This window comes from Sciurus vulgaris, assembly GCF_902686455.1.
Source record: "Sciurus vulgaris genome assembly, chromosome: 15".
Classification (NCBI taxonomy): domain Eukaryota; kingdom Metazoa; phylum Chordata; class Mammalia; order Rodentia; family Sciuridae; genus Sciurus; species Sciurus vulgaris.
The window spans coordinates 84,246,941-84,259,693 of NC_136476.1; the positions used below are offsets into that span (position 1 = coordinate 84,246,941).

The following is a 12,753-nucleotide window of genomic DNA, read 5'->3' on the forward strand; positions in this document are numbered from 1 at the left end:
GGGAAGGCATCAGACGCTCCCTTGCTGGCCTGCCTGGCCTGCCCGGGCCCCTGCTCAGCTGGCTGCCGTTGCTGAGCACAGCCTTTGTGGCGCTTGGCTCCTTCCCAGTCACTGCTCCAGAAGCCCCAGCATCAAGAATGCTGAGCCTGCCGGCACCAGAGGCAGGCTGACCTGGGTTGGAGTCCTCGCTTGGCCACTTGAGGAATGAGGTGACCAACTGGGCTCTTTTCCCTCATCTGTAAAGTGTGAACGCTGAGCTCAGTGGAGGACACCCAGGCGCGTGCTCGGCTCCACGCTTGGCCCCCAGCCGTCAGCTATGTAAGCTTCAGCAGTTGGGCAGATGCAGACACAGGCTGCCCTGCAGTCTAAATTTAGGGAAGTTTTTCTCAGAAAAAAAGTTCATTGTGCAGCATGATGCACGGGACCCACGCTGCCCTGAGAAGCGAGCCCTGCATGAGACGCCAGCTGTGCAGGACGTGACCTTCCCTGTGCTGAGAGCTCTAGGAACAGAGCAGGCTGGGGAGGTCTGTCCGCACCCTCAGGGCCAGCCCTGCCGCACAGGGGAGCCACGGGAGCCTCAGCATCTTGCACACAAAGGAGGATTTATTATTTGCTGTTGGCTAGAAAGCAAGCAGACAGGCAGAAGTAAAAATGCCAGTTAAAAAGAGAGTGCGGAAGTGAGAGCTGCAGCCACGGACTGGGCTCGAGCTGCTGGGGCAGGAGGGGACAGGGTAGCACCGGGCAGCTGCTGCTGTGGGTCCAGCCCTGTCTCCTGCCAGAGCCCGCCTGCTTCACTGCTGTCCCACTCTCAGCCTTTAGCAACTAAAAGGCAGGTGCTTTCTTCTTGCCAAGGGTGTCCCGGTGCCTCCTAGGCCGCTTCTGTGCTGAGCAGTGTCCATCCCCCCTTGGGAGGGCCAAGGTGCATGGGGGTGCGGCAGGGCCAGGGCTCCAGAACCACAGCCTGGAAGCAGGGCTGGCAGGGAGCCTGGGGCCATTCGGCCTCTGGGCTCCCTCATGGTGGATGACCCGGGGAATGGGCAGAAGGGCTTCATCTCCACCCTGAGCAGCTGTGTCTCCAGCAGACAAGATAAGTGGCAGGGCCTGGGAGGGGGCCTGCTTAACTGAGAAGTTCCAAGTAGGTGACAGGGACCTTGCCCTTCTTGTTGCCTCTCTCACCAATAAGCCAGTCAGGGTCCATGCCAGGCAGGCTGTAGACGGTGATGAGCTGCAGAAAAGACAGGCAGGCTTATGCCCTGGCCAAGGACTCAGTGGGAACAAAGCTGCCACCCTCAGGGCACCTGCGGCACCTCATAGCTCTACCAATATACAGTGGGGAGGCACCGTTGCCTTGGGAGCTGAGGCCACCTCCCCTTGCCTGCCCCCTCGGGCCCCTGAGAGACCAAGACGGTGGCATGGGGCCCTCAGCAGTGCCCCAGTGGCTCCTGTGACAGCCCTTGCCTGCCCCCCACAGCACCAGGCCCACCTCATCAGCCAGCAGGGCCAGTTCACTGCTGTCAGCTGCTTCGTAGTCGTAGAGCACCCGGGCCTTGCGGGTCCCACTGGTGGAGGGGGCCACTTCCTCCAGGCAGAGTGCTGCCTCTCCCGGAGGGGCCAGGCTGGCCACAGCGGGCACCACAGGCATGGTGGCCGCAGCAGTGGTAGGTGAAGTGCTGCTCAGGGGTGGGGAGGCAGGCTCTGGAGTGCCCACAAAGGTCCCTGGAAATCTGGAGAGGAGGGGCCGTCTCAGCAGGAGTTAGGCCCAGTAGGGGCCCCATGTGCCCCACAAGGTAACTGGCCCTTCCCCAGTTCCAGGAGGCCCCTGGCCCCAGCTACTTACATGGCACCCTGGGCACTGGCAGCACAAAAAGAAAAGCAAAGCAAGCAGAGTGAGACGGCTCTGTCCCCTTGTCCCTGCTGGACCCCCTCTGCCCTCAAGCATTCTCTAAACTGCTCTCAGCCCCAGGGGTCTCAGAGATCCCCACGGACAGCCACCTGAGGCTACACCACAGGTGCCCATGCAGGGTTCTGGGCAGAGCCCGCCCATCTGGTTCCGAGTTGCAGGCTCTGAGCCCATGGAAGTCTCTGCTGGAGGAGCTAGGCCACACTGGGCCCAGGAGCTAGGGGACCCCTGGGACTCCAGGGCTAGCCGCACCTGCCCAGCTGCTTCTGTAAGTCCAGCATGTGGCGGTAGCACTGTGCATAGTAAGTCGTCTGAGACTTGACGAACTCGTGCAGGCAGCGGAGGTGGTTCACCTGGGGGAAGAGGCCCACAGTGGGTGGGGTCCACTCCCACCCTGTCCTCAGACTCTGCCCCCACTGTGACCGTGCCAGTGCTACCCTCTGCACCTCGGGAAGGCCTAGGTGTGGCTGCTCATGGGCGAGGTTGGTGGGGCACCAGGGCAGACTCACATGGGTGCTGCTGATGCCCTCCAGCAGGAGACGGGTCACTTCTGCCTGCCGGTCAAACTCTGTCTGGGCCACTCGCAGCTCCTGTTCAGCCTGGACAGGGTGGGGCACAGTGTGACAGCATGAGGGCCAGCATCAGCCACCACCCCTCCCACCACCTTCTCCTGGCCCTCCTACTTCCTCTGGGTTCCCTGGGATGCAGACATCTGTGTCCACCCCTGGAACCCTGACCCCTGGAGAAGCTAGGGCCCACTCAGGTGGCCACAGTACAGGCCCTCCCTGGGCTCCGGAAGGAGGATTCACCCGCACGTGTCTCTCCAGGGCCTGCGTGTGCTGTGAGGTCCCAGGTGCCATGCAGCGAGCTTCTCCCATGGGGAAACGGGCCCAGAGAGGCAAAGGAACGGCCCCTGCCGGTGGCCCCAGTGTGTGTGGAACAGAGCCCGAGAGATACACAGACCCACCTCTGCCGTCTCTGGTCCCCCTCCTGCAAGCCTGCAGACCCCAACTCACCTTATCCACCTCATCATTCCAAAGCTGTGGAGACCACAACAGCACCAGTCAGCCAGGGCGCAGCAGCCCGACCCCAGCCCATGCCCTGCCCCCACTCCCAGCAACCAGCCCTGCCACCCTGTCCCCTGCCTCCCCCACCCACTCAACCAGGAGCTGAGGCTGGGTGAAGCCTGCTGGATGGCAGGGAGCAGACAGCCAGCCCATCTAACATGCCACATGCAGGGGGGGAACAGCCAGCCAGGACGTCCTGCTTGTGTTTCGCCTATAGTGTAAGCCCCCCGGCTCTGACAGGGGTCTCCAGAGAGACCAAGTGTCCCCACCCCACCCTGACTCCTGGCTAAGGCTGGAGGGCTGGGAGGCAGGACGTGACCCGGGCCAGTCACAGAACCTTTCTGTCCTCCGGCAGAGAAAGGCAGCCTCGGGCCTGAGTCACACTGGGGGTCAGTGGCAAAAGAAAAAAACAGGGCGGCCTCCACCCTCCAGGATGTTTCTCCTTCCACTCGGCCCAGGGAGGGGGACGGGAAGTGTCATCCAGAGTCTAGAGAAGAAAGACCCCCCTCCCCGCACCATGACTTAGGAGAGCCCATTCTTCTCGTGGACATCTGACCCAGGACAACACTGATACGCAGAGAGCGGAGCCAGGCTGGCCTCCAGAGGGCCACCCGAGGGCATCTCACAGCCACACTGGAAGGCCCAGCATGGGGTCAATCAGAGGAAACTACGGGGTGCCTCAATGGACAGTTCCCAGCCATGGGGCATGAGTCACACAGCAGCGTGCTCAGGACAGTGTGGGAGGGTCCTAACCAGGCCAGCAGCAAGACGGTGCGGATGTGCAGGGCGGTTGTGACAGGCACAGGGGCTGACCTCACCCCTGCTAGGCCTAGCTAGGCGTGAGCACCACCTGCTCGAAGCTATAAAGACCCCAAGACAAAGCTGAAGGCCACTGGCCACCTGCCCACTCCCTCCAGGCCCCGCCAGCTGCAGGACACACCCACTGAGGAGCGGGCCTCCGGGCCTGGGCTCAGCTAGGACCCCACTGGGCCACCCTCCAGGTGCCTCCGTGTGCCTCAGGTCACCTAGCGGGTGTGCTTGTGCTACAGAGGCACCGGCGCAACTGCCTGTTGGCGTGTGGAGCTGGGTAAGGGTTCCCGTCCTGTTCAGAGGTGTGAAGGCAACAGGGGGCCTCCTCGAGGGAAGCGGGGCAGGCAGACTCCTGGCGCTTGGCGAGCTTGTCCTGAGTGCGCTGGGAGGTCTGGCGCAGCTGGCAAGGCTGCCATCTCCAGCATTTTGCGGGAAAGAGCAAGCCTAGCGACATGGTCACTGGGCACCAGGGCCAGGCCATGGGCACAGGCGGGGCTGCTGCTTCCCCGTTCGGCCTGCTTTCCCCTAGTCTGTCAAGCTGCCTGACCACGTGAGCAGTGCCCTGCCTCGCCTGCTGGCTCCCGGCTCCTGGGCAGCAGGGCCAGTGGCAGGGTGTGGGGGAGGAGGCCAAGGGGCAGGGGCGCTTACCGCAGAGGCGCTGGCCGAGAGAATGTAATTACGAGGTCTAGTCTCCTGAAAGTCAGGCACCGTCTGGCAGGGAACAGAGTTCATGGGGGGAAGGGTCACCCTGGGTCAGGGCAGGGTCGAGGCCAGGAGGCTGCCCCAGAGGCTCCCACAAGGGGATGCCAGAGGCCCTGGCCCTGCGGACAGAAGGATACAGACAAAAACCACATATACTCCCTTGTGCCCACTCCAACCAGCTGGAGGTGAGGTGGGCTCACAGGCTTGGTGAGTACAGATAAGGACTTAGCGGGTGGGTGTGCTAGGGAGCCCAGGAGAGAGAGGGCAAGGAGGCAGCCCCAGATGCTGTCACAGTCCTTGCAAAACTGTCTGGGCCTGGACACCCATGGCACTCAGAGGCCCCAGTTAGACCCACGGTCCCCTACACACAACCCACCTCTGCCATAGCTTCCCCCAACCCAGAGTGTCTGCCCGCCACGCCTCTGGCTCCTATATAGGGGGTCAGGACCCTCCCCCACAATGAGGGTGGACAGATGGATGCAGAGATGGACAGAGTGACAGGCTTTCAACATTTGCAAGAAGCTGCCTTGCAGGCTGCAACACCTGCATCCCCCAAACCAGAGACTCCGCAAGGCAGAGGCACTGGCATGGAGACCAGCTAATTGCAAAACGCCCAAGGACATGCCCTGGGCTGGCCACAGCACTGGGGCCCGCGGGCAAGACGGGCGGACCAGAAGCAGCACAGCACGGGGACAGGTATACTCACATCTCCCTCACACTGAGCCAAGTTACCCAAAGCAGAACAGAAAGGAACAAAAACAAAGAGTTAGTGAGTCCACAGCGCAGGTGGGAGCAGGCCCCTGGCCCCAGGGGACGCCAGGTGGACAGGCAGAGGGTGCACGCAGCCTGTCCTCTGGCACAAGTCCTGACAAGTGTGTGTGTCCAGGGGCTCGAGGCCTCTGGGATGCTGTTCCTATCTGGCCTAACCAGGGTCCACTGAAGGGAGGAGAGGTCACACCACTGCCATGACTAAGTGCAGCCTCCTATCACCTGGCTGACAGTGGAAGAGTTTGTTCTGGCATGAGGTTGTCCAGCTCAGAGGGACGGGGAGAGGCTGTCCTGCTCAGGTGACTTGGAAGAGGTCATCCCAAAACATGGGTCACCCTTCAAGACTAGAGTTGTGGAGCCCCTGCCTCCATTCTGGCCTCCATATCTGGAGGAGCGGAGGCCTCCCAGGGTCACACCTGAGGCACTGCAGACCCAGTGGTGGCTAGGGCTTGGTGGCCACACTGTAGGAGGGGAACACAAGTCAGGTTTGGCTGGGGGGCAGCTGTGAGCCTGCCTGGGCTCACCTGAGCCAGGCCTGGCCTTTTTTGGCTGAGCGCCTGGGGAGGCATGAGTGGCAGTTTCCCCAGCCCTGGGCCTAGGAGTTCCCTCGTCAGGGCTCAAGGTGGCCGTGAGGTCCCCTGCACCCCCAGGCGCCTGGCATGCCAGAAGTGTGCCTGTTCTCGGGCCCAGTTTCCCACTCCTGCCCTAACCCGGTCAGCCCAGACCCCACCCCGCCAGGTCCCACTGCCCTGTCCCTCAGATAGCAGAGCAGGTGGGCCGTCCTGTTCTGCTGTTGTCCACGGCACTGCGGAGCCCGAGCACAGGGAGCCCTGGCCCCAGCATTCAGGCAGCAGGGAGGGGTTAGTACGGGGAGCCATGCCCAGGCCAGGCAGAGCCAGGGTTGCCGAGCCGAGCAGCCGGAGGCAGGGCGGGGCATGCGAGAAGCTCCAGCTGGCTGTCCAGGAGCTGAGTGCGCCCTGTGCCCAGGTGGGGCACTGCTGGGCCCTTCACCCCACAGTCATCTGCCCTGGGACCATCAGGGCTCCCTGCGGTAGGGGGAGAGACTTGACCTGAACCACTTGCGGAGTCCAGTCCCCCAGCCAGGACAGGGAGCGAGGTCATGCTAAACACCAAGTCCCCACGTGTCCCTGCCCCAAGGCTCCGACCAGTCTGGAGCGGGGAGGTGGGGGCACCTACCGAGGCCTTGGCTTCCGCGGCCTTGGCCTTCTTCAGCCGTGCCTTGCAGGCATCCAAGTCCAGGCGCCGGTTTTGGAGGAGCCGCCGCTCCTTCTGTGGGGGGGGGGGGACAGGGACAGTGAGGCCCCAGCCAGCCCTGGGAGACCCTCGGCCACGGTAAGGCTGGCCCGCAGGCTGTCAGGGAGGCAGGGAAACTGAGGCCCAGGATGGTCAGGCACTCAGCCTACGGGAGCCACCTGGGGAGGCCCGGGTCCCCTGCGGGGTGAGGGCCTGAGCGCCGAGCTGCCAGGAAGCAGAACGCTGTCCAGGCCCCTCACCGAGATGGTCTTCCAGTCCCCTTCCAGGAAGTTGCGCAGTGGCGTGAGGAAGCTGACAGAGGCTGCGTGGATGAAATCCCGCTCGGCAGCCCCCAGGCGCTTCTCTGCTTCCGACACCTTCACCAGCGTCGTGCCTGAGGAAAGGGGTGGGTGAGGCACAGGCAGGCCTGGGAGCCCAGCCCCGCGGGAGGCCGCTCACCATAGGGAGTAGTGGGACCCAGCTCGCTGGCTGCCTCCGCCATGTACTGAGCCAGCAGCTCCCCGTTGGTGACTCGCGAGGGGACCTTCCTGTCCAGCTTCTCGTACAGGAACTCCTCCACTCGGGCGCCTGTGGGGAAGCAGCAGCCAGTCACGAGGCTCTCTGGTCCAGGCCCAAAGGTGAAAGGCACAGGGACAGAACAGACCCAGCTCAGTCGCCCACCTCCACCCTACAAGACTGCTTTCATCAACCCCTCACTCCAGAGGAAGCAGCCAAGGCTCAGAGACACAGGGTGCCTGCCTGAGGTCACACTGGGGGACAGGCCACAGTGAAAGCCTGTACATGTCTCCTTTATTAATTTTTTTGGGGTGGTTTCTGGGGTTGAACTCAGGGGTGCTGGACCACCGAGCCACACCCCCAGCCCTATTTTGTATTTTATTTAGAGACAGGGTCTCACTGAGTTGCTCAGAGTCTTGCTGTTGATGAGGCTGGCCTTGAACGTGAGATCCTCCTGTCTCAGCCTCCGAAGCCGCTGGATTGCAGGCATGTGCTACCACGCCAGCTCTTAGTAATATTAATGTGATCTATCAATCCGGTCTTGGCCCCAGAAGTTCTCCAGATGTGTCAGTTGGCTACAGGGCACAACAGGCCACCTCCAGGCTACTTCTCTCCCCCAGGCTCCCTGAGGCCCTTCCTCTCGGGGTCTGGCTGACCTCACCGCCTCACAGGTGTGGTTCACCTGCACCTTCTCCCACAGGGGTCTTAGTTCCCAGGCACTTCACCTCCCTTGGGCCACACCTGAATTTCCGCTGCTCCAGGGAACGTCTCGAAGCCCAAGTCAAGTCTCCTGTCTCCTTTTCACCAAGTGCCCCACAGCCTCAGGCTGCGTGTCTCTGCGGCCCTCCCTGCTGCCCTGTGCCCCACTCACTGGGGTTGGGCTGCAGCAGCACCTCCGTCTGCCTCAGGATCCTCTCCGTCCAGTTCTTGGTGCTGTCTGCCCGCGCCAGGAGGTTCTCAAAGTGGGCGTCCAGCTCGGTCTTCTCCGCCTGGCCAAACTTCTCCTCCGTGAACTGGGGGGTGGGGAGGGATCAGAGAGGCGGAGGGAGGCTCCCGGCCCCAGGACCCTCATAGCTTGCCAGGTTCCAACCCCACTCTGGACCTCAATTTGTCCCTCTGTAGAACAAGGGTGTTGGGGGGGTCACACCTTGGATTTCTCCTGGAAATCCAAAGAAAGCCACAGCCTCTCCTCGCACTGCCCACAGGATAGGGACCTTGGGAGGCCACCTCTGGGGTCTTTCAAGCCTGCTGCTGAGGGGCAGGACTTGGTAGCAAGTGCTCAGGCAGCAACCAGGCACAGAACAAGACCCAGAGTGATCAGGGGCTCCATGGGCAGCTGGGAACGGCTGGGGAGCGGGTGCCAGGTGTGAGCAGGAAGAACCCAGCTTCCAGAATAGAAAGGATCTGATTCAGGTCTGATTTCTGCCCCGTCAAGGTGCGTAAGCTTGGGAAAGGGCTCTGCCTTTCCAACCATCAGCACCTCCAGCTGAAAACAAGACACTGAGAGGCGGAGGGGAGAACAGGGGAGAGGGCTAGCCTAGGGCTGTGCTCAGAGCTGCCCCCCATGAGCTGCGGCCAGAGCAGAGGGGCAGCAGGTCTGGGCAGAAAGGAGTGTGGGGAGGAGAGATGGCCAAAAGCTTGGCCTCTGGCTGCCGGTGTGGTGGACAGGGAATGCTGCCAGCTCGAGTGCCAGCTTCTGGGCACACCCAGGGCCCAGGAGGTCACACTGGTCCCCATCAGAGCTGATAGGAGTCATGCAGGCCACTAGGAGCAACCAGCACATGGCCCAAGTCCTGGTCCCTCTGATCTAGATGGGCCCTGGGACAAATGTACCCACTTTCCAAACAGATACCCAGGCCTTCTTCAACTAGGGGATAGGGCTTGCCCAAGATCATGGCTAAATGGCAAAAGGTAAGGACCTACAGGCAGAGGTTAGGAAGAGCAGCAGGTGCCACAGACCAGCCCTGTGCTCACGATGAGCCCAGGGCCTCACGATGTCCACACAAGGTAGGGCCAAGCTTCCCACTTCACAGATGTGGCCACTGAGGGTGAGCACTAGAAGGACTGTGTTGGAGTCAGGGTCAGCAAGATCTGGGGGGCTGGGGGACCTTCCAAGCTACTCGGCCATGATGAATCATCCAGACACTGCAGATGGCTCCAGCTGTGGGGAGCTGAGCAGCCGCCAGCCATTAGGCTGCACAGAAACCATCAATTATGTAGCAGGGCTTGGGTTTCTCCCTGCAGCACAGGGTGGGCAGGGGCACAGCCTCCTCCTCCTCGCGTCTTCCGCACACTCCCCAGACTCAGAGGGGAGTGCCTCAGGCCCGCACCTCCCCACATGCCATGCCCCAGAGCCCTATCAGAGCAGGCCTCAGCCCACCCAGTCCTTTGAGGGGCTGCTGTTAGCCCCATTTTCCAGATGAGAAAACCAAGGCTGAGAGAGGCAAAGTCACCTTTCTGGGCCTCAGTTCTCCCCCAAGAATGCAGCTACCCTATCTAACAGTGTTTGGCCAGCACAGAGTATGGGCCTGATAAATGGAGCCTGGTCTCATCGTCATCATCTCCCATACCAGGGAGGCCTCCCTTGGGTCCCTTTGGCTCCCAGGAGCTCCCCTGATGGCACTAACGATGTTGCTCTACAATGCACCGTGGAGCCCGCTCTCCTCTGAGGCTGAGGCTTATGGCACCACCCACCCTCCACCTGGCGCACACCTGTACCCACACAAGACTGAAGTTCTACCAGGCTTTCCCAACTCCTTGGGTGCGTTCATCCCGTGTCACCGCTGCCTGCCTGGCTTGGATGGTGGCAGCGCCACCACCTCTCTGGCTTTTCTTATCAGTACGTTACCACTACTGTGGCTGCTGCTGCAATTACACCAATGCCCACTTCCAACCCACTGGCATCTTATCCAAAAATGCCCTCAGTTGTCCTGCCTCAGTACCCTATCTGGGCTGCTCTGCCACCTGAAATGCCCTCCCTGAGCCCACCTCACACGCCCCACCTTACTTTCCACGCACAGCTCTGGGGCCCTCCATCCAAGATGCCACCCCAGTATCAATCTGCAAAAGGCATCCTGCCCTCTGGATTCTCCTCTCAGGGCTAGGGCCTTCTGTGCCCTGCGGGGTGGGGTGAGGAGAAGTTTTTAAAGTCCTTCTGGGTACCCATAGGAGCAGGGCGCCTGTCCAGCACAACCTGGTGCCTGGCAAGGTGGCACCAATGCAGAGGAGCTGCCCACATACTGGTAACAAGAACCACATTCATCCCAGGGCAGCCTGGACCCAGGCAGGTCCCCTCTGTGGCCTCTCCTGCCCAGTCACATCTTGGGCCCCTTTCTCCTTTAGCCTGCCACTTTGTCCTACTCCTGCCAAAGGGAAGGGGCTTGGTGCTTGAGTCTGAGACCGCTCCCAGCTAGAAGGCAACAGCTGGGGGTGGGCGTGCAGAGCAGAGAAAGCCTCTATTTATAAACTCCCAGCTCCTCCTCCACCCTGCTCTGGGCACTGGCTCCTTCCAGCGTAAGTGACCCTGTGGGTGCCCCCACCAGGCCACAGTACCCAACCCCCCACACCTAATGCTCTCTCGAGGGCCTGGCCAGGTCAGGTGGCAGGGCCACACCAGTAGCAGGAAAGTGGCAGATCAGGTTCTTCCCAGATGTGGGAGATAGAGTGGTTGCCATAACAACACTAAGAAAGGTCCCCACCTCCCAGCTGAACTGGGGTTCTGGGTCCCAGAATCTCCACTAGGGCTGCAATTGGCCACCAGGCTTGGAAAATGGAGGAGCAATTCTCACTGGGACACAGTGCTTTCTAGTAAACATGGCCACACAGGCTTCTGAGAGTGGCTGGGCTAGACTTCTCCAGGGAGAGAGAACTGCTCAGCAGAGCCAACAACAGTGACAAGGACAGCACAACAGAACCTGTTCCCAGAGTACTGAGATGGGCCAGCTGGGTATGCAGGATCTGGCCGAGTCCCACACCCACCCTTGGAGGCCTTAGGCCTGATTTACAGTAGTGCAAACTGAGGCTCAGAGAGGGACTTGCCCAAGGTCACACGCTGCATTGGTGCAGTTTTAACCACCTAACACCAACCACCAGCTTGCCTTTAGTGAGCACTGCTGGCAGCATCCTTCATGTCCATCCTGGGAGCAGGGGATGCACATCCTGCTTCTCACTTCAATGAGGAAGAAGACCCAGCAAGGAAAAGACCCTTCCCCCAAGGTCACAAGAGGGGCATTCATATCCATAGCTGACTTCAAATCTTCACTAGGACATCAAGCTGCCTCAGTTGCTCTTTATCACCCCAAATGTAGAGGATGCGTTCCAGCTACAGCATCATGGGCCTGGAGAGCCTCCCAAGGAGGGCGCTGAGCCAGACCCTAGCCCGCTCCCCATCCCCCAGGCCTGGGGAATGGAGGAAACAGGCCTCCCATGGAGCAGAAAGAAAATAACTCCTGGCTTCCGGCCTGACTATCCAAGCGTGCAAAAGGGACCATAGGAAACCGCGGGACCACCTGTCCATTGCACAGGTGCGGAGACTGAGGCTCAGAGAAGGGATTGTGGCCTTGGCCTAGGACCCACGTCTCCAAATGCCCCACTGGAGTCCAGAATCACTGCTGGACGAGGGCAGCGATGTAGGAGCCACCCATTGCCCGCTCCCCTCCCCAGGTGGCCGACGCCAGGGCAGCAGGGCAAACCGGCCGGCCCAAAAGGTGGACACTGCTACCTCCTCCCAGGCAACAGGGCCCAGGCCCTGCTTCGCCCGGCCCCGGGCCACGCAGACCGTGCGGTCAGGGCGCCGGGCCCCCTGGCTCTTGCTTTCTTCTGGGCAGCGCAGAAGAAGCAGGGACTCAGCGGGGCGCCGTGTCCCACGGCGGGCACGGTGGCAGCAGCTGGGGAAAGGCTGACCCGCGCCCCCAGGCTCCTGCCGCAGGGTGCTCGCCGTTCGCCCCACATCCGGGCCCCGGGCGCCCGGCACGGCGCCAGGCCTCACCTGCACCGCCCGGGTGAAGAAGATGCCCGCGTCCGACGCCAGCTTCTTCATGTTGAAGTCCATGGCGCGCCCGCACGCACGGCCGCCGCGCTGGACCCACCGCAGCCGGCCACCCCCGACCCGGCCCCGCCGCCGCCGCCGCCCGCACCCCGCCCACCTGCTGCCAGCGCCTGCCCTCCGCCCGCCAGTCCACCGCCCAGCCGCCGCCGAGCAGCTGGAGCGCGGGGCGGGGCGCCGCGGCCGGGGCGGGGCCTGGCGGCGGCCGCGGACACTCGCTGCTGCCCCCTGCCGGCCGGAGCCGGCCCCAGCCTCTCTACCCGCTCCCACCAGGATTATCATTAGGCCTGACAGCACACGTGCTCCTAGGTAATTGCAGGTGCACACCATAATTATATACTAGTTGCCCTCTTGCTAATGCTTTTTACAAATCCTATTTTACATTGACGAGTAAGAATTGTATGTATTTAGGGGGTACAAAGTGATGTTGTGATATACCTTTATGTCGTGGAATGATGAAATTCAGCTAATGAACATGTCCATCATTTCCCTCACCTATTTATTATTATTTTGTGGTGAGAACATTTCAAATCTACCTCTTCAGCAATTCTGAAATATGCAACACATTATTATTAACGATGCTCGTTCTGCACTTGTGCCATCAGCTCTAAATTGGGCAGCCCTCTCTGGCCCGCTCCTCTGTGTCTTTTCATCTCCCTTTCCCTTTATTCGAACACCCTCCCCAGTCTGGT

At 61.3% G+C, this 12,753-nt stretch overlaps 1 protein-coding gene across 10 annotated transcripts; it reads right to left on the reverse strand.

Annotated features, from left to right (window-relative positions):
- Positions 1–1,013: 1,013 nt before the first annotated feature.
- SH3GLB2 (SH3 domain containing GRB2 like, endophilin B2) lies at positions 1,014–12,198 on the reverse strand. 10 transcript variants are annotated; one of them, XM_079113914.1, is made up of 13 exons: positions 12,005–12,198; positions 7,889–8,030; positions 6,961–7,089; positions 6,762–6,895; positions 6,445–6,537; positions 4,426–4,488; positions 3,305–3,454; positions 2,917–2,940; positions 2,410–2,499; positions 2,153–2,253; positions 1,838–1,852; positions 1,484–1,724; positions 1,014–1,225 (listed from the first exon to the last, which is right to left on the reverse strand). In XM_079113914.1, exons 1-13 carry the CDS (start codon positions 12,065–12,067, stop codon positions 1,118–1,120), a joined length of 1,353 nt encoding a protein of 450 aa, XP_078970040.1. In that variant the 5' UTR covers positions 12,068–12,198; the 3' UTR covers positions 1,014–1,117. The 10 variants fall into 10 exon arrangements, with proteins under 10 accessions (XP_078970040.1, XP_078970042.1, XP_078970043.1 ...); XM_079113916.1 differs by lacking the exon at positions 1,838–1,852 and having other exon boundaries at positions 12,005–12,196; XM_079113917.1 differs by lacking the exon at positions 3,305–3,454 and having other exon boundaries at positions 12,005–12,195.
- Positions 12,199–12,753: the final 555 nt, after the last annotated feature.

What these genes read in the sequence shown, in the direction of transcription:
- SH3GLB2 (XM_079113914.1), bottom strand. Translation starts at nt 12,067, where the DNA reads ATGGACTTCAACATGAAGAAGCTGGCGTCGGACGCGGGCATCTTCTTC. An exon ending in GGGTCCCACTACTCCCTATG is followed by an intron (nt 6,896 to 6,960) that starts GTGAGCGGCCTC and finishes CCCTTTCCTCAG; the next exon opens with GCACGACGCTGGTGAAGGTG. An exon ending in TCTCGGCCAGCGCCTCTGCG is followed by an intron (nt 3,455 to 4,425) that starts GTAAGCGCCCCT and finishes TTTCTTCTCTAG; the next exon opens with ACTCTGGATGACACTTCCCG.